Here is a 20,282-nt window from a genome sequence, read left to right as displayed (position 1 = left end):
AACCAAAAATCACTTTGAACACAAAAGAGACTAGACTATCTAAAGAGTTTTAATTCATAATTCTTCTCTCTATTTGTTTATAAAGGTTTTTTTTAAGCATTACAAGTAGTTTTCAGATATAGTTTTCCTGCAGCAAGTATTAAAGTGATTTCTGATAGTAAAATTATAATGAAGAAGATGAACAACTAGGGATATAGTTTTACAGCTCAAAATTCATAATGTGCAGTTTACTATGATTTTTAAAGTCTCAGTATGAAGAATCTCAGGCGGCTTTTAAAGTAATTTTAGTTGTTTCTTTATACTTTCTGTATTATACCAATGTGGTGTTTGCTGAAAATTTTGCTGTTGATTGCTACTCACGTAGTTTAAACAACACATAAGAACTACTAAATTAAGGAATGCTCCTATTTATTTTATATAATATTTAATTGGTCAGGTTTAAGATCAATTGGTTTGTTTGATGTTGTTAGCTCTAATGTGACCAAAATGGCTAATAAAAACGAAGTATAATCTCATGATAATTCTTAGAAGAAGAAGAAGAAGAAAAACAGAAAAATCCTGGGAAAACCCTGAAAATTTAGTTACGCTAAACAGAGTGGCCACTGTTTTCCAAGAACAGTTAGTGGGTTTGTTGTGTATTATGTTTGGTGGTTGCAGGGATATATAGAGCAGATACGGCAGGGGCACGCAGGCACTGTAGAAGCACTCAATTGTTCGCAGGGCAGCTGCTGATGGCTTGGCACGCGAAACTGAGGAGTCGATAGCAGAGTACTTTGATCAGCTGTGCTCGTTGCGGCTGCTGCTGGGGTACTTGCCCGACATTCCGGACTGCGTGCTGTCGCACGTGTCCGCTCAGTCTGCCAGTGCTGTAAGTGAGTAATGCTTTTTGTAATCCCAGTTTTGGGTGGCAGTCCGGCCAGAAAAATAAGGAAATCTGGAATTGGGCATAAATCTTTTTTTCCTGCCGGGAATTCCATGAGTAACCTTGAATTCATGAAAGCTATTAGGAATTAGGCATAAATCTTATTTTCTGCCGGGAATTCCATGAGTAACTTTGAATTCATGAAAGCCATTAGGTATTATCTTTTTGTCTAAAAATTGAAAACTGCATTTGTAATACCATTTTTTTTTTTTTTTTTTTTTTGGGTGGTGTTTTCAGGTTTGTTGAAAAATGACAAAACTGCACCTCTAATGCTATTTATGACAATTTGACGACTGATGTTTACTACCTGAATCTCAGCACCAGACGTCACAGATAACAACGCAAGTCTCTCTTCTTTTGTTTCCCCTATGTTTTTTTACTTTCCTCGGGTTTTCGCTCTTGTTAAGGACTGCAGAAAAAAAATCTAAAAATTTGGATTACCCTAATACAGTAAGTCCTCTATTTACGTCGTACCGATTTACGTCGTTTCGGATTAACGTCGCTAATGTTTGAGTACTCATGTTTCAATTTAAGTTGTCGCCGATTCACAATAACGTAGTTTACAATGACCGTAAATCTTTATTTTAACCAAAACACCGTATATAATTCATTTATAATTCTTTGTTTCCTTCGGTAGTTAATTTATGCTATGTAGCGTAAGCTACACGTTCACCGCCTTATCTTATCATACATCATGAGGGACGCTTCCTGCTCTCCGCTGCTCTCCGCGCGGTGATGCAATACTACCAGCCCGCCCGCTCGGCCACCCACGTATCTCGCACGTAGAAGTGTTATCTACTTCCCGCAACGACACAGCATTTTCTCCTACCCCTTTTCGTCCAACTCCTTGGCACTTCAGTAGAGGTGTAAAAGTAACTAAAAAAAGTGTACCCGTATGTATTCGTTACTATAACAATTAGTACCGTTACTTTCGTATCGTTACTCGTTACTTCTGATACCGCATAACATGCTATGTTATGTAACAGCAACGAATCGAGTCGTATTTCATACGCGTACAGTATGACGTCGCGTAAATAATAATAAATCGAATATAAACAATTAAAAGTATTTGATAACAGCTTTTGTTAACCAAGAAACAATAAAATCTCATTAGAGCAGCTTTATTATAATATCTCTTTATATAAGAACAAAAAACGTGAAAATACGCGATAATAAAAAACAAAAACATACATATTTATTAGGGATGTGTGAAAGTGACTTTATCCACACGAAATGAAAGTGAAAGAAAATTTATCAAGTTTCGCGAAAGTGAAACGAAAATGAATTTTTCTATGAGATAAATATATTCTTAACGAAAGTTAAGCGAAATTTTTTAATTAACAAAGAAAAAAAGTGCCCCAAAATTTGCTCTTCAGTAATAAATTCTATTACATAAATCATTTTGGTACCTTTTGATGTATATATAAATATTACTATTTAATATAATCAACATCCGCCCTAGACCACACAACACAGCCCCATGTCACTCGTAAATTTCAAGAATCAATCCAGATCTTTCAGTGCACAGACTATTTCCTTTACAGTCGTAATGTCGCAGTCTATGATAATATATTTATTCGTGCATGGCACTGATGAAAAAATACGTGAATACTGCGGAATGGCCGCCATCTTGCACTACTGTCACACATGGCTAGCTCAAGAAGCTGTAAACCAGGCAAGGGACATGGTCAAAACAAAACATAACAAATGGTTGCTGCCAAGTGGTCATTACATGCAGTGACTTGTTGACCTTTTTGTCTAATTGGCTGTATATTATGAGGATTTTATATGCCAGTCAGAGTATGTAAAATTTAAATAAAGCAGACGACAATGTTTTTGTTTGGCTGTGCGCGAATAAAAGTAGGTACGTTCTTTGTTTATGTGTATACGGTAAATACTAAATACAGTAGAACCCTGTTATAACGAATCTGAAGGGAGTAGTTTATATGTTCACTATAGAGGGGAAACTTTATATCTGGGAAAACTTTTATATTGGCAATACATACTCAAAAGCAAAATCTTAACTACACATAGGCCTAAGCCAAGAAAAGAAGGAATGGAAATACTCAAAGCAACAGTTTTATGAGCAAATGCAGATATTATTTTTAATGAACTATACATGTACAAACTTTCTATTACCTAATGGTTCTTGGACATCGGCGTATTATCCTTTTTTCAGGCATTTAATACTCTGTGACGTTTTCGCAGCTTGAGAAAGAAGATTGTTCAGCTTGTTTAATATTGTACTTAATGTGGATGTTGTAATTCCCAGTTCCTTTGCTATTAACACGTGCGGGACAGTGGGGTTAAAGTCTACCTTTTCAATAATGTCCAGTTTATCTCGCACAGATAATGCCTTATGTTTTTTACCGCGTTTTTCACCCTTTTTTATGTACGTATTTCTTATTGAAGCACATATGCAGCTTAATAAAACGAAATTCTTTTTACCGTCAAAAGTAAATAAACGAAAAATAACGAGTCTGGCGCATCAAAGATCACTACTTATCATTTAGTATTGCAGTTGCTAAAGCTGGAACGAAATTTTCTCACTTTCTATGGAAAAATTTAGTCCACAGAGTTCTATCTAGTGGTAGTCTTACGAACCTTACTCGATCAAAATGTCCGAAACGTGAACGATAAAATTGAGACGTAAAAATATTGAATTTGCTGCTATAATGTACATACGTATTTGTGTGGCGGTAATTTATTTTTTATTTTGAATACATATTAAATGTACACGCGTTCGTCCATTCTTTAACTATGCAGGGAAAACTATTTTTTATTTTCACCAAACTGATCACCATTTCTGGCTACACGTAGCATACCGAGGCCACTCGAATACGACTTGTTTATCATATGAACAGTGGACAATCGAGTAGCGTATTGCGGAGATAAACTTCAATGTGATCCAGAATAGACGTTTTGTGAAAAAAAAACTTGTAATTATATGAAAATATAGAGAAAAATGTGCATTATGTCGGCAAAATTTGTTCGTGGTACGCGGGAAAACGTATCAACATTGACAAAAGTTGTGCGCTATATCCAATAAATTAATACATAACCTCACATCATTTTGGCGGGACTGAGACGGAAATTCACAATAAACGGGAATTCATTATAGGCGGGTTCACTATAAACGGGTTCTACTGTAGTGTACTAACAGTTCTGGAATGTATGTTTTACGAATATAGTACCTACACTACTGTTTGAAAGCAAATGAATCAGGTAATTTTTCAAATATTGCATGATTTTGTTTTGATACCTAGGCCTACTGTAATCACGGTTAAATTTTGTTTACTTTATCTGCCATGTTTGTTCAAATTATGATTTTACCGTATTTTCATTAACGTGAGTTTTTTTCATCACCCCGTAAATTAATCTTAATGGAAATCTTTTTTCTAATTAATGTCTTTATATGATTTGCATATGTTATTACATTATTAGTAATAACAAGCAAATCATATACAGGGTGGCCACCGACCCGGGAAAAACCGGGAAACCTGGAAAAAGTCTGGAATTGGAAAGGACCCGGGAAAAATCTGGAAATAATCTTGAATTTTACTAGTCATTAGGGAAAAGTTCGTTTGTGTGCCCCGCTTTTACACGCAGCGTCTGACTTGCAAGAAACTGCGTCGGCTTTAGTTTCGAATTTAATTAATTTTTCAGCTGTTTATTTACTATATCTATGTGTTTTACGACTTAACGGGAAGTCAAAACATTCATTTTACGTATTTGAAGACGTTCGTGTTTTCGTACCTGTACTTGTTCTAAATGACTAACGAAGAAAAAAAAAAAATACTTTACCCAGGTCTACCACCATAAACATCGTTTCTAACAGTAATACGCTCCACGAATGCGTGGGTAATACAATGGTAGTACATGAGTTTGAATTCAGCAGTTGGTTGCAATGATCGGTCGTAGGAACCAATGACAAAATTATATGCGTTCTTATATTCTTATTGGCGTATTGCGCAGTTTTTTCGTTTGTGAGGTATGAGGAGGGTTTAGAAGATGGCGATGGTGCGTCGATTGTTTAGCGGAACACGAACGTGAATAATTTTTTGTTTGTAGTTTTTGGAAGCATGAGTATCTTGTAGCAGTGAATGCAGGAGGGAGGTTAGGATCATGTCAACGAGATATTCCTGTCGCTATGAGGTGGAGTTTCCGTGGGCCACCGAGGACCCTAAAGACAAAGGTAGCGCAAAGTGCAAGATCTGTGCGAAAAGTTTTAAGTTAGATACTATGGGCACAGGTGCCTTTTTAAGCCACGCCAAATCGAAATTTCACCAAAATGCGAAGTCATGCCAAGATAGAAATATGTACGTTACTGCATTTTTTTCCACTCATCCTGGTCAACACCATGAAGCTGTTCCGTCTTGCAGCAAAGGTAAGTTACAGTTACTAGTGTTTTATTAATATTTTTGTTTTGTGTTAAATAAATGCTTGAAGAGTCTATTGAACTCTATAGATTTAATGAGAGTGCCGAGTGTGTGCATTTGCTTACAATTTATTTGAAATACAGCCTATAGTTTCACGTTGTACAGTAAACGCCCGGCACATCGCGCCCCGATTGATCGCGGAATCGAGTATATCACGAGTCAAATCATGTCCCCCAATCAAAAATGAATAATTTAATAATGAATAAATGGTTGCGAGCAGAATAGGGTCAACTCTAAAATTCGATTCCGGAAGTAGGGGAACTATCATGACATTCGATGAAGGTAGGTATGAAAGTAAATAAAAATGCGGCAGTGTTGGTAGCCACATGCGATAATTGATTTTGAAAAAAAAAATAAGCAAAGGTGTGGCAACAGTGTAACATAGAAATGCCGGCAAATGTTTGGTAGCTGAATAACAGCCGGGGCACATTGTAGGGAAAGACAATATGACTATGCAAGGTTAGGTAAGTAGGAAATATATTTAAATGTAAAATGCATCACCCGAAGACATTTTTCAGATGTTGAAAAGAAAGTGAAAGGTTGGTTAGATTAGGTCAGCTACACAAAGAAAAATTAAATTAAAAATTTGCTACGGAAAAAATAGTTGTTTGATTACCCGAAAGTATTTTGTATCATTTTCTGAATGGTACTGAAAAAGAAGTGAAAGGTTGGTTATGTTAGGTCAGCTACATAAAAAAAAATTAGCTAAATGTAAAAACGTTATTTTAATATACGAAAGTATTTTGTATCGTGTTCTAGAAGGTATGGAAAACAAAGTGATAGGTTGGTTGGGTTAAGTCAGCTGCATAAAAATAATGCTTACAAATAATACATAATACCAATAAAAAATAAAATGAAAAATAATTATCAGATAATTGTTATGCTGTGGCATTCTAGAACATTTGCGATTAGGTCAGCCATGTAAGTGCCGTATGTTTTAGTGTAAGGACATTGAAGGTATATTTTTGCTCGTAAAAATTAAAACGGTGTCGGATAGTACCTGCTATACCAGTATTTGTTTGCTAATTATTCTCGTTCTCTGTGTGTCTTATATGCAGTTTGAATGTTTTTAGACTAAGTTTGCACGTTATATTTCTCGAAACCACGTCTATTGCTACATTTTCTTTGATACAGAAAAAGTTGTATCAGAAAATAGAGTTGAGCGGATGGGTTATACTCTATTTTCCGATACAGTTTTTTTAAGGAAAATATTTTTGTGAACGTGGCAACTTGTTGGAATCGTGAAATATAACAGTTTGTACAAAGCTACAAACTGCGTAAAAGTAACACAGAGGAGAATAATTAGCAAAATAGAAGACTGGTATCGCAAAATAGAGTAGACGAGGTGGGATTAAACTCTAGTATGCGATACTGTAAAATAAGTTTATGCGCAGACATTTATTGCATATTTATTGATTTTATTCCTTCCCCAAGGTAGGGAGCAGACAACAGTGTGCATGTTCCATTGTTTCAGGTATTGCTGCACGACATGAACAAGCGAATCATGTCGATCCTGATCAGAAGTCATCTGTAGATAACTTGGTATCAACTATCGATACCAGCGAGACTCCAAATCGAAATGTTCTTCAAAGGTTCCTTTTGGGGGAACATATTACGAGGGCGGAAATTTTGTGGGCTCTTCACACTATTGTTGGTCACACATCACTTCGTAAAGCAGCTGAAAGTGTATCAGTCATGAAACTCATGTTTCCTGACTGTGCGGTCACTCAAAAAATGGAGTTGCAGCGTTCGAAGATTGGTTATCTAATTAACCATGGCATAGCTCCATATTTTGAAAAAGAATTGAAGGAGCTGGTAAAAAAATCATCTGAAATTGTTATTGGTTTTGATGAAAGCCTAAACAAGGTTGTTCAGCGTGAACAAATGGATATACATGTCCGCTTCTGGGATGAAGAACTCAACATGGTGCAGTCTAGGTATTTCACGTCAGTTTTCCTAAGCTCTACTCGAGCCCAAGATCTATTGAAGGGACTCAAGAATGTTTTAGGACATGAAAATTTGAGAAAAATTATTCAAGTGTCCATGGATGGGCCCTCTGTGAACTGGAAGCTATCTAAGGATCTAGTTACTGAATTGCGTGAAGAAATAGGTCGTGAAGGTTTTGACCTAATCAACATTGGCAGCTGTGGGCTTCATGTTGTACATGGTGGGTTTAAAGAAGGAATAAAAGTGACAGGATGGTGTGTAGTCGGGTTCTTAAGAGCGCTTTATTATCACTTCAAGGATGTTCCTCTGCGGAGAGCAGATTTCTCATCTTGCACAGGTTGCACTGTATTCCCCCTTAAATTTTGCTGTGTGAGATGGGTGGAAAATAAGAAAGTTGCTGAAAGAGCTTATGAACTACTGCCACATATGAAGACTTATGTTGAAGCCATCGAAAAGCAAATAAAGGACAAAGTGAAACCTAAAGATTCACACTTCAAACGAAGTTTTCCTGCTCTTAAAGAATCCCAAAATTTCAAGATTATTTGTAGTGCTGTAAAGGATGAGATGATGGGTGCCAAACTGGCCTTTTTCACTGCTGGAGCATCACTTGTAGAACCCTTTCTACGAGAATTTCAGAGTGATGACCCAATGGCACCATTCTTGCATCAAGAACTTCAGGCACTCACAACCACTGTGCTTAAGAGAGTTGTTAGAAAAGAGGTTATCGAAAGTGCTCAATCAATTACAAACATTGACTTGTCGAAAAATGAAAACCTTCTGCTGGCAAATCAGGTGGACATTGGTTTTGCAGCTACAGATGCTCTGAAGAAGGTACGAGGTCAGCTTGCTGAGAAGGTTGTGCTACAATTTAAAAATGACTGTAGATCATTTTATGTTGGCTTCCTTCAAAAGGTTCTGCAGCGTTCTCCACTTGCATATAGTCTTACTAGACAAATCTCCTGTATCAACCCTGAGTTGATACGTAGTAAACCAAACCTTGCTGAGAAAAGAATTAAAGCATGCTTGGAACTAATAGTTGAAAAGCAACTGATCCCGGGGTCCACCGCTGACAAGATTCTGCAAGAATACCAAGAATTTATCCAGATAGCTTCCGTGGGAGAAGCCATGAAGTCTTATCATCGCCAGAATCAGCGTCTAGATTTGTTCTACGTGCAGGTTATGGTGGAATCTGGCAAATCATTTCCAAGTTTACTACTATTTATCAAGCATTTGCTTATTCTTTCCCATGGAAATGCTGCTTTGGAACGTGGTTTTTCCGTAAATTCGGATTGTCTGGTTGAAAATCAAACTGAGGATAGTCTTATTGCACAAAGAATTGTGTATGATGCTGTCATGAATTCTAAGGGTGTGCAACATGTGCAAATTACTAAATCGCTTATCCACTATGCAAGGAATTCTTGTGCGCGTTATAAGGAGCATCTGGAGAGTAAAAGAAAGAAGGTAGAGGCTGAAAAAAGTGAAAGGGACAAGAAAAGAGAAGCTCAAAAAAATCTAAGGGAACTGGAGGCAAAAAAGGCGAAAATAATGAATGATGCCTTAAAAGAGGCAGCCCTCATTGATGAAGAAATAAAAAAACTTTAAATGGTTCATGTGTGTGGAAAAGTGAGAATTTTTGTATCAGCGATTTTTATTTAAATAAAATAACACTTTATATCAAGAACACTTCAAAATACTTCAAAATGTTTTTGTAATTTGTTCACTGATTGGTGAGTATTCTTGGTTTTAATAAATTCTTAAAGTGATTATTGTTATAGTGTCCTTGATGTCGGTAAACAACATTAATCAAAACAATTGAAAAACTATTTCAAAATATATTTTTTTGCCACATATATGTCAATTTTTTTAAACCTGGAAAATCTTAAGAAAACCTGGAAAAATCTGGAAAAAGTCTGGAATTTGGTTTTAATAATAGAGTGGCCACCCTGCATATAAAGACATTACAGTAGAATCTCAGTGCTAAGTACTTACAGGTACCTCAAGTTTTTGTACTTAGTACTGAAACATGCATACATATCTTTACAAAGAGAAAAAAATATATAAAAAAAATAGCTACAGGAGAGCCGCAATGCCATATGTATTCGCTACTGCGACTTGCTTTTTTCCCCTTGTCTAGTTCTCTGAGTATATCCACTTTTTCCTTAAGCGTGAATTGCTTTCGTTTCTTTTTATCTCCAGGATCATTCATATTGTAGCACAAATACAATGCGGTGTCTAAATAACGTAACTTGAAAATAAACTCAACAATAACAATAAACAATCCCGGCACAGACATCAAACAGTATTTTTAGCGTAGCGTAACACTTTTGTCTAAATAATTAATACTTCTCTCAAACTTCCGTCTTTCGATGTATCGAATGGTGGTGTGTTGCTCACGTCGCATACTACGTACGGTATAATCTATGGTAGTGCGCGCTACTGTTTGTTAACTTTGTTTTGAGAATTTAGAGGTTAGAAAATACGTTGCGGTGGTATTTGTGTATCTTTGTTCTACAACATTAATCATTTAGCTGGAAATTTATTTACCAGTTTAAGTAAATTTTGGTGTAGTAATACAGCGCTACTAGTAGAATTTATACGTTATAGTGAAAATATGATACTTTAAACTGAAACCGTTTTGCATGGCGAAGATATGATTTTTGGCGGGGACTTAAAAAAAAGTACATTTTTATTAAATTACGATTTCTTTTTCAACTAGAACAAACGAACTTCGGTAAGCTATTGAACTTTCGTTTGGCTCGAAATATTTCGCTAAAAACGAACTTCGACAGATGAAATTCTTACCGAAATCGAAAATGAAAGTAGCAAAATTTCGATTTCGGTATCGGTATACCGAACATTCGCACAACCCTAATATTTATAATTTGTAAAAAATACTTTCTTACGTTGTTTCTGTTCCAATCTCAAACTTTGTCTACACACACAATACCTTTGATAAACAGTAAAAACTTGGATGACGAATTTCCAAATTATACTTTTCTTAACAAACAAACATCGTTCTTTGTAACGAATAAGCGCGCGCATGCGTAAAACATACGAAAAATGCGAGTGACGAAATGCATTCGTGTGTAACGTTTCGTTACTCGTTACTAGATGCCGCACCCGTTACTCAGTAACGAATACATACGGTTTGCTACAGCTCTACACTTCAGTCGCTATGATATCATTGAGTTGGCCGGAGTTTTAAACGTGCCGTTGTTAACTTTATCGTGATTAAATGCGTTTGTAGTAGGCCTACAGTATCAGCTCACTGCAATTTATGATTTTTTCTTCATAAAATGTCTTCCAAACGACTATATATCTGTTTTTATATTTCAATCAATAAAGGTAATAAAGCAGCTGGTTAAATAACCATTCTATAAAGCTGAGAAGTACTAGTTGGACTTGTTTCCCACGCTGTCGGTTGTAATTTGCTGATAAAATTGCCCGTTGTCACTTCTGTATGCCAGCGCTTCCGGCCGACCTTGGGCCGTGGTCGGCCGGTGGCATGAAACATGGCTCATTTTGCGTCGTTTCTATTTACGTCGCGGTTTTCAGGAACGTAACCCCGACGTAAACCGAGGACTTACTGTATGTAATTTAACATGTGTAAACTTTTTAAATTAAGACATACTGGTGAAATATCTGGCATTAAGATGTCATGTTTTTAGGATAACACAGTATTCTTATGAGTAAACATAACTTTTATAAATTAAAAAAAAACACGAAACACTTCTGGTTTTAAAAGAATATTGCCCTATGAAGAAAACCATTGAATCTTGTTTCTGCTAATGACTAGAGGTTTAGGTGAAGAAATATTGTAAATGAGATTGTGTGCGTGGTGTTGGGGACCTCACGCTGAGGTGAGAGACAGCAGTTCCTGCGTTGTTGCAGTTCCCTGAGGCGTGGTACAGTCTGTTCCACCTGCACCTGGACCTGCGCTGGTTCCACCTGACGTGTGTGTACCAGCTGGCGCGGCTCGGGGGCGACCGGCCCGTGCTCCCGTCCCGCCGGCAGCTGGACGAGAGCTTCTTCGAGAGGCAGCTGGCCCTGCTCGCGTCCGAGCTCCTGGAGCTCGCCGTCAGGCGGTTCGAGAAGGCGAGCCCGGTTCCCGCCCCGTCATCGGGGTTGGCCTGCGCAGTCGTGGCTTGGGGGCAGAGTACCAGGCCGGGTGCGCGCGGAATCGGACGAGATGCAGCGCGACATGTCTCAGTGCTGCACGGCACCGCCTCATGCCTCACGACAGCTTGATGCCATCTTGCGAAAGCTTAAGGGGCCCGCCTCGTCAGGGGTGTATGTGTGTTAGTGAGGCGGGATGATAAGCTCGACGCTCGCTGGTATTTCTAGCCCGGTATAGCCTCTAAGCGCAAGGCTCTGTCTGAATTGGCATTCATTCTTCTCGTAGTCACAGGATAACTGTGAAATTTGAGCGGTGAACGTAACATTTTATGGCCGAGAAATTAAGATAAAGGTGTAATGCAAGACTCTTAAGTGCTTTAAAATATATATACCGGTTGTTTTATGCCTAAAAAGTACTCTGAAAACACTCCAATTAGCTGTTTCAACCCTTCTAAAAATACAGTTTAAAAACTTAATCCGAAATCAAAAGTACTTTTCGGCCCACAGGGAACTCTTAAATGCTTTTCGTAAGCAGACCCCACTCGGATGGCTTGATTAGTTTTGAAATCGCGTTGTTTTTCCTGAAGCTCTGCGCACCGTGTGAGTAACCGGTTAGGCGGAGCCCTTAAGATGCCCGCCTAGTCTGAGGTGTATTTGTGTTAATGAGGCGAGGTGATAAGTCGCTAATGTTTTTAGCACGGTATCTCCTCCCAGTGCAAAACTTTTAACTGGCGCATAGTCTTCTCATTGTGCATAGGAAAACTGTGAAATTTGAGTGGTAACCATAACATTAGATGGTGGAGAAATGAAAGTAAAGAAGTAGTGCAAAGCCCTTGAATCATTGTGTTAAAATTAGTCTAAAAATATGTTTACATGGTTCGGTTGTCAATTTTATTTGAGAAATTTTTAAAATTTGTAGGCCTATGAAAAACATATGTGCAGTTACTAGTATTAACAACTGGAAGAAGTCACTATGCACGTGATCGTAGGAATATAAAAGGCGGCCACAATTACACCGCATGATGCGCTGTAAAGTACAGTAGATATTTTTTTATTGTGTGGTATGGGAGAGGTGCAACGATCCTAGACCTGCCGCAATCCAGAGGGTGGGCGAACGAACGACCGACCGACCGACCGACCGACCGCGGGGCAGCTGGCTGCGGAGGAGGGATAGCACGCATTCCATGTTTACATACTGTGGTTGGAAGTCATTTTTTTCTCGTTGCATTAATAGTATTTAATGGTTTTTTTTTTTATTAAGACCAAATACACAAATAATACCAGATTTATTTGGTTCAAAATGAGAAGAAAAGTGTTTTTCTTTGGTGTGGGGGGAGGAGTGTCAAAATGGGCAAACCCCGATTTTACGAAGGTGGAAATTTTAGAAGGCAACCTGTGGAACCATGGTCATATGCAAAATCGGGATTGTGTGTGTATGGTGCAACCCTTATTTGAGGGCAACCCTTTCAGTAAAAAATTTTAATGCCCAAAATTGTAGGGGCTACCCTACTGTAGGTTAATATGGTGACATAAATTGAGCAAGTTACTTATATTTACAAAATGAAAATATTTTTATTGAGAAAATTTATCACTTGCAATTTGCCATGTCTATAGTTAAAAATAACAGGGTGTACACATTCTGGAAAGTTAAGGAATTTAAAATTGGTCCGGGAGTTGATTTTAAAACTTAGAAGTCATGTAATCTTCTCGGTGATGGTAATTTAAGGGGGATATGTCATACTTCAGGTTGCTATGACCCAGACTTTGAATACATTTCTTTTCCACTTTTTTTTTAAGCCTATAGTAATACACTTTGTTTGATGTATGCCAGGATCTGTTTGAACTAGTACAGTTATGGGGTGGTGAAGGCTAGATTGTCTTTATTTCTTTCAGAAAATTGAAAATAGGTTAATTATTTAAAAAATATATTAGTAACTCACCGTGGTGTGGAATGACTAGGGACACCTGTATTTCGCGATTTCATTTCGTGTCAAGGTATTTCACAAAACACTGTAGCTTTTTCTAAGAGTCATGGTGAATTGAGGGTGCAGCAGTACGGTGGCCACATTCTCATTGGCCCCGTCAAGAGCGGGACGACACCTCTCCCCGACCTCAGCCAATAACCACAGGAGAAAAGCTACAGTATTTCGTGAAATACCTTAGACACGAAATATATTCGCGAAATGCAGGTGTCCCCAGGAATGACCATTCGGAGTTGACGGTGGTTCTGGCATTGTGTTGCCTGCAGACGGCGCTCCATGATTTGCCGCACACGCCCCCTTACAGCTGCAGGTGCGTGGAGGAAATGTGGTTGATGCTGCAGCTGCTGGTGGAAACCGCACAGCTGTGCCTGTCTGTTCAGGTGGGTGGTGGCAAGTGCAGGTGGTTAACACTGCGACCGTTTACACCTCGGTTTGTCAGACGATTCCGCTTAGCAGTCGGGAGCCGGCGGACTGTTCACGGAATGCAATTTTAATTTTTTTAACAGATATTTCCTTATTGTTAAATAATGAATTTAAAATGTCGCACAAGTGTTTGTAGTTTTAATTTGCACGACTTTCTACAGCTATTACATCCCACTTAATTCAAATCTTTTGTAAATATTTATGCCAAAAAGCAAATACAACAGAGGTAGAGAGTTAAATTTACTAATAGTAATGAGGAGAAAAACTAAAAATCAACATCTTGTGTAAGACACCGCCTTAACTTCAACGATCTGCCCATCGATTGAGACTAGTGTTGGTGTTATTTAAAATTACTGTAATAAAAATAACCACATTGATATTGAACTAAACGAACTTGTAGTTTACGTGGCTTTTTATTTTCCATGCCTGATAATACATTTCTTAATACAAGGAATTGAGCCTTTATAATCATAATTGTGTTTCTGCGTGAAAGTTTAAAAGAACATAAGTCACATATAAGAAAAACCTTTAAGTAGGGGCTTATCCTAAAAGATTTGTGTTGTTAGTCTCCAAAATAAGTGGATGCAGAATTTAAGTTACTCCAGAAATATTGGGTGAAACTGATTGTGGGTGATGGCAATTTGAAATTTTGGAAGAAAGGTTTAAGAGTAAATAATAATTTTTAAAACATTTGTTCTTTCTTGAGTCTTTTATATTCATAAATTATGTGAATTTGGTACTTTATTATCACTTTTGCATTTTGCAGCAAACGTGTTTTAAAAAAAAAAAACAAGCTACACTATAAATTAAAAGAATGTTTTACTAATTAATATTTTCCAGCTGTTGTGTTGAAGTGTGGATTGAAATGTAATTTCCGTAACCTGCTTGTAACTGTGGTGTGTGTTACAGCCTTTCGAAAGCCTCGTCAAAGTACTTCTGGATTCAGTGCAGCAGAGGCGGGGCGACCGTGTCACAGTGAGCAGGAACTGCTCGGAGGTGACCGCCCCAGACGCGTTTCACTGCAGCAACCCGACCGGGTTTTGCCTGTGGTTCCTCTTCCACTTGAGCCAGCTGGGCGGCTACTCCGTTGAAGGGCTTTACCTGGGCCCTTCGTGCGCCAGGGTGAGTTGTCGGCAGGCTGGCATCAGCATAGCTCGTTGAAACAGATTAAATCTATTGAGTAGAGCATTCGAGGTTCCTATCGCCTAGTCTTCTCTTATTCGAGAGTAGGAAGTGTTAGATGCTGGAAAAAAAAAAACTCCATGGTTAAAAATTATCAATTTTTTATTTTAAAGGTTCTAAAATCGGGTTTGCTAGAATCCCATTTAGTCTTACAATCCTCATTTCAATAGTATTATAAATAAGTAATAAAAATAAAGTCTTGTAAGAAGAAAAAAAATAATCAGGGAAATTTAACATTGATGTTTGTAGTTTCAACCTTCAAACACAAAATAAAAATAATTAGTGATGGGTCGAGACTCGAAACTAAACTCGACTCGAAAACCGAGTTGATTAAGATCGTGTCCTCGAGTCTCGTCAAAGTTTAGTTTTTGGCTCGACCATAATGTTGCACAATTTCCAATAGTGAAGGTAGGTACTTATCCGAAACCATGCACTTTAAAATAAAATAAAATGTATTATTTAGGCCTACCTAGTGGAAAACCTCTGATCGAACACTGAAAACCTTGAAAACGAAGTCGGAAGATTATTTATTTTCGATCGTGTGTAACCGCAAACAGTGTATCCCATCCTTCAATATGCACTTAATATTTATAACTGCAACAAAATACCTTTATTTAACTATAACGGAATTTAAAAAATGTTCTCTAGATTCAGTCATGAACAAGACCACGTTAATATTTGGGCAGCTTTGGAAGTAAATAATATTTACTACTAAACACTAGATAGCCGCCATTTTAACTCCGGGCCAATGGCCTACGTAGTCGTCATACAGCCAGGGAATGTTGCCACTTTGGCAAATTGATATTAACAATAATTGAAATCTCCAACCAGTTTTCCATGGCCGAACGGAAAATTGAGGCTGTTGAAGTTTATGTTTACACTTGAGTTTGCGTCGCCGGCGTCGTATTAATCATAAACGGTTTAATATTAGTGGAATAGATATGTTTGTACGGCCTGGGACGTCAAAAAGTGAAGAATAGAAATCAAAAGCAGAGATTTGGGAATTTTTTGAAAAATGTTATCATCAGACAGCTAAAAGCAAGTGCTGCAAAAAATACAAGACTCAGTCATCATCAAATTCACGTCTGATTCGTCACTTGGATGTACATTTTCACTTAAAGCGTCAGTATGAAGTTTAAAAAAAAATACAAAAATCAAAATGTGTAGGGCAACCTTCAATAATTCAAAGTTTTCATATTTAATTACATATATTATATTGAGAAATATTTAACTTATATTTATTTCGCTCATCATTCTGCCACTTGAACCTCGCTAAGTTTGACTCATCTCAACAAATTTCCATGAGTTCGGCTCGAGTTCGACTCGAAGACAAATTTCTATGAGTTCGACTCGAGCTCGACTCGAAGATAAATTTCTTTGTTTAACTCGAACTCGACTCGATGCTGAAATAGGGTGACTCGACCCATCACTAAAAATAATAACTCCTCACGTTTATACTTGAACTTTATGAGAAAAGAAATTTATGGGCAACCCCTTACATGGGAAAGAAAAAAAACGTACATTTTACGGAGGAAATGGCAGGACCGAAAAACTTGACCGTATCGGACAAAAAATCGTACATCTTACAGAGTTTTACTGTAATTGCAATTATTGTGTTTTCGCGTTTTAACTACCACACACACTGCCTGATGGCAACTAGAAAACCGATTGCTGTTGCACAGTACTTTGTCCTGTGATCTTTGGCAAAGTTGGAATCTACCTAACAGCGGGACCCAAAAACGTGCAGTTTTTATGCGGGAATTAATATTTTTTCAAATTTTGACTCTAAAATAACAGTGTGACGATAATGCGATAAAACGCTGTATTTATCGATGGCTTAGAATGAAAACCTCGTTTCTCACAAAATGTTTGGCCGAAAGAAATAAAATGTGCATCCTACTGCTTTCTATCGGGGGAAAAAAGAAACCACGTATATCAGTAGCACAGTTTTTTTTTTTCTCTGCTGTAAAATTTGCATTTTATGAGATACAAGGTTTTCATTCTAAGCCATCGTTATACTGTAGTGTCCAGAAATGGCTTGTGTGTCTCCGAGAAGTGTCTGATGCAAAGACATCGCGCTGTAGCTGATTAGGAGGGGTCGTGGGACAGGTGCGGAGCAACTATGAGCAGCTCAGCTCGATCCTGAGGCGGTGCCTCGGGGCGGAGCCCCCCGTCGCCGAGGAACAGCTGCGAGCCTACCTGGCGCTCGTGGGGCCGCTGGTCACCGAGTGGTGGGAGCTCAGCACCGAGCCGGTCCTGCTGCTGTGGGAGTACTTCCACTGCCGCCTCGACTCGGCCTTCTACGTGAGGGGGGCGACCCCCCACTCCATCGCCGTCGTGAGGTGGGCAGGCACCCGCCTGTTTGTCCTCCACCTACCTAGTCTGAAAATACCACTCTGTTGACTCTGAGGAAGGTTTCTGAGACGGCTCTTAAAGTTTAGGCTGATAATTAAGTATTATGTAAAATTTAACTACTGTATTTGCTCGCGTAAAGGCCCCGCCCGCGTATACGCCCCTCCCCTCCTTTTTTTGTAAAACTTTTTGAGAGAAAAATTTAAAAACGTGTTTTTCTGGGTTTATCTGAGGGCAGGGAAGCTTGGCATGCATCAAACAGCAAGCCACGTATTGTGAGCGGCGGGAGGTGATTTTGTAAGCGGCAGTGATACAGAGACTGGTATTATAGTTTGTCCGTTCTCAGTAGGACCTCGTGAGGCGTGACAGACGTACGTCGTGAGGCGTGACAGACGTACGCAGTTAGTCCTATCTCAAACGACATAAAGATAAAGAAAGCTGGACTCAAGGGCTTGTGTTGATGTGCAGTGTTGACGGAGTAGGAGAGGGGTGGAAGAGGGGAAGTGAAGGAGGAAGGGAAGTGGGTGGAGCAGGTACCTACACTCCTTTGTCTGGTTGGCTGGCTAGCTGGCAGGAGGGAGGTTAAGCCACGCCTCTGCCTCTCTCCCCCCCCCCCCCCCCCCCCCGCCGCAACGCTGCCTCTCTCTCCCTCCTGCCGCCCCCTCCCCTTTTTTGGAGTCGAAAATATGGAGAAAAAAAGGGGGGGGCCTTTGCTCGAGTAAATATGGTATACTAATTTAGCAAGAAATGTATTTAGATAGGAACTTCTTAAAGAGGTGTTTCTGTGTATGGGTGTGAAGTATGCCTCTGCAAGATTCTAAAATTGGGGAAATAATTTGATCACTATGGTTTTTCCCCCTTCAGAATAAAAAATGTATTCTGAAATTTTCTGAATTTTTAAAATTACTTAATGGGAGGGAGGGTTTATATTGTTACTAGTATAATCCTGTTATGACTTTTTTCAAGGGACTGGATGATAAAAACTTCTTAAAAGGGAAATAGTAAAGATCAGTTGGTACATTAAAAAAAAATCATTAAAATAACTAACTTAGGTTATGCGCTGTTTGTTGTTCTCTTTTAAAATCCATACATTTTGGGGATTCCATTTACCACAAATATTTGTTTTTGGTTAAAAGCCTCACATTACTTTTAAATGTTTATTACGGAATTAAGTAGGGTTGTGCGGGTACTCTATATTTTCGAGTACGGTTCGAATCCACAATTACCCTAACCCGGAATCGTACGTGCATGGATTCGAACAGTATTACGGATATTCACAAATGTTATAAATTTATTTAATACAGCTCAAAAATAGCAGCAGTGATCTTCTTTTAATACCCATCGTAATGGAGTTTTCATGTTTTGGGGTATTGTAGTCCATGTTTTGTTTTTTTGAGGATTGTTTATTTTTTCTCACTTCTGGTCCGTGTGACAAAATGAATATAATGGTTCGGTGTCCAATGAATAAATAGTGTTCATATAATTTTTACCGTTACTGTTTAGCAAGAGAGCCTATTTAGTGTTCGTGTTTTTTATTATGACTACAAACTTACGAGGTATGCTATGTCAGGTATTCGTAAGTAAGCGAATGTTAGTAACGTTAAAGTGTTACTATTTAACCCTTTAACTGCTATATACTTGGATGGTTTTTAAACCCCTCAGTGCTGGAGTATTTAAAGAAAAAATGTGGAAATAACAAAAATTTAAAAAAATTTAATTTACACTAGTTTTTTGCTATATTTCTGTTCTGTTTTTTTTTTTTAATATTCTTTTCTTAAAACAAGATTGCTCTTTATTTACACTATCCTAAAATTTATTATTTGTTTTTACAAATCTTTATTTGTTTTACTAGCTGCGTACATACGGATGGCAAAAATGTGGATTTTAAATTATATTTTGAGAAAGTGCTAACCAAATAATTGTGGAATCGAGAAGTATATGTTTAGCTTTTAGCTTTACGTTAACCGCTCCTAAGATAAAAGAAACTAAATCATGTCACATGTTAATCTACAACTGATGCAGCATCACAACGATCGCGTCCGAGTCATCTCGATCGTCGCATTGGTGTGCATGTTGGAGCACATCGAGCTAACTCGATCATAGCAGTTAAAAGGGTTAAGATCAGATCAAATAGAAGCAGTTAATTATTAGCTTTCAAAAAAATTTGGAAAATTCTCACGGGCCTGTGCACGGGTGGGTTTAATTTCGTTTGGTTGAAGCGCGGTTTGTGTCGCAGCCCGAGCGGCTCCGCCCTGCTGGGGCAGGTGCGGTCCCTCCTGGACGCGCCGCCCCCCGGGGCCAACAGCTTCTCGCTGTTCCTGAGCCTGCTGGGCGCGCTCGTGCGGCGCGGGGCGAGGGAGGGAGACCGCCGCGCCTGGCAGCAGCTCAAGGGCCGGATCTTCTCCAGGCTCTCCCCCGCCAGGACGGCCGGCCTCTCCGAGCTGGGGCTGTACCACCTGGCGTCACTCTTCCTCGCGCTGGCCGTCGCGTTCCCCGCCGAGCAGGAGCAGGTGGTCAGTTTCCCACGTCGCAAGTCCCTCGGCGCGGTTGTCTGGTTCGAAAACTGATAGCAGAATAAATGCAGTGTGCGACCATGTTTATTCCGACCGCCTCTCTATTGCCCCTCTATATCTATCCTTTTTGAGAACCTGTTGAAAAAAATTTTTGTAAAAATAATAAAAAAATCAGAAGGAAATTGCCGAAAATTCTGTTGAAACTCCGTCGCGCTGTGTGTTTCTCTCTGCAAGCGCTGTGTGTTTCTCTCTGCAAGCGCTGTGCTGCTGGTGGTGCAATGAAAACCCCCTCGTCGTCCTTGTTCATCATTTTCTCCCTCCTGCCTAAGATGACGATTTTCGTGATGCTGGCATGCGTACGGTGTCGGCCAACACCCTTCAGCCAACAATCGCATCTTTCGTTTGT

The 20,282-nt window shown here is 38.8% G+C and overlaps 1 protein-coding gene across 3 annotated transcripts in view; it reads left to right on the top strand.

Moving 5' to 3' along the window:
• Nucleotides 1-20,282, top strand: part of LOC134540472 (protein MMS22-like) — a 48,292-nt gene that overhangs the window by 5,010 nt on the left and 23,000 nt on the right. For all 3 annotated transcript variants that reach the window (XM_063383244.1, XM_063383246.1, XM_063383245.1), the window contains 6 exons: nucleotides 721-868; nucleotides 11,200-11,403; nucleotides 13,673-13,786; nucleotides 14,739-14,951; nucleotides 17,121-17,353; nucleotides 19,600-19,876. In XM_063383244.1, coding sequence (XP_063239314.1) covers nucleotides 721-868; nucleotides 11,200-11,403; nucleotides 13,673-13,786; nucleotides 14,739-14,951; nucleotides 17,121-17,353; nucleotides 19,600-19,876 — 1,189 coding nt within the window. The remainder of the gene's footprint in view (nucleotides 1-720; nucleotides 869-11,199; nucleotides 11,404-13,672; nucleotides 13,787-14,738; nucleotides 14,952-17,120; nucleotides 17,354-19,599; nucleotides 19,877-20,282) is intronic.

The sequence above is a fragment of the Bacillus rossius genome, chromosome 16, assembly GCF_032445375.1.
Source record: "Bacillus rossius redtenbacheri isolate Brsri chromosome 16, Brsri_v3, whole genome shotgun sequence".
NCBI classification, from domain to species: Eukaryota; Metazoa; Arthropoda; class Insecta; order Phasmatodea; family Bacillidae; genus Bacillus; species Bacillus rossius.
The sequence above is the reverse complement of the archived record's forward strand: the minus strand, read 5'-3'. Positions and strand labels throughout refer to the sequence as shown.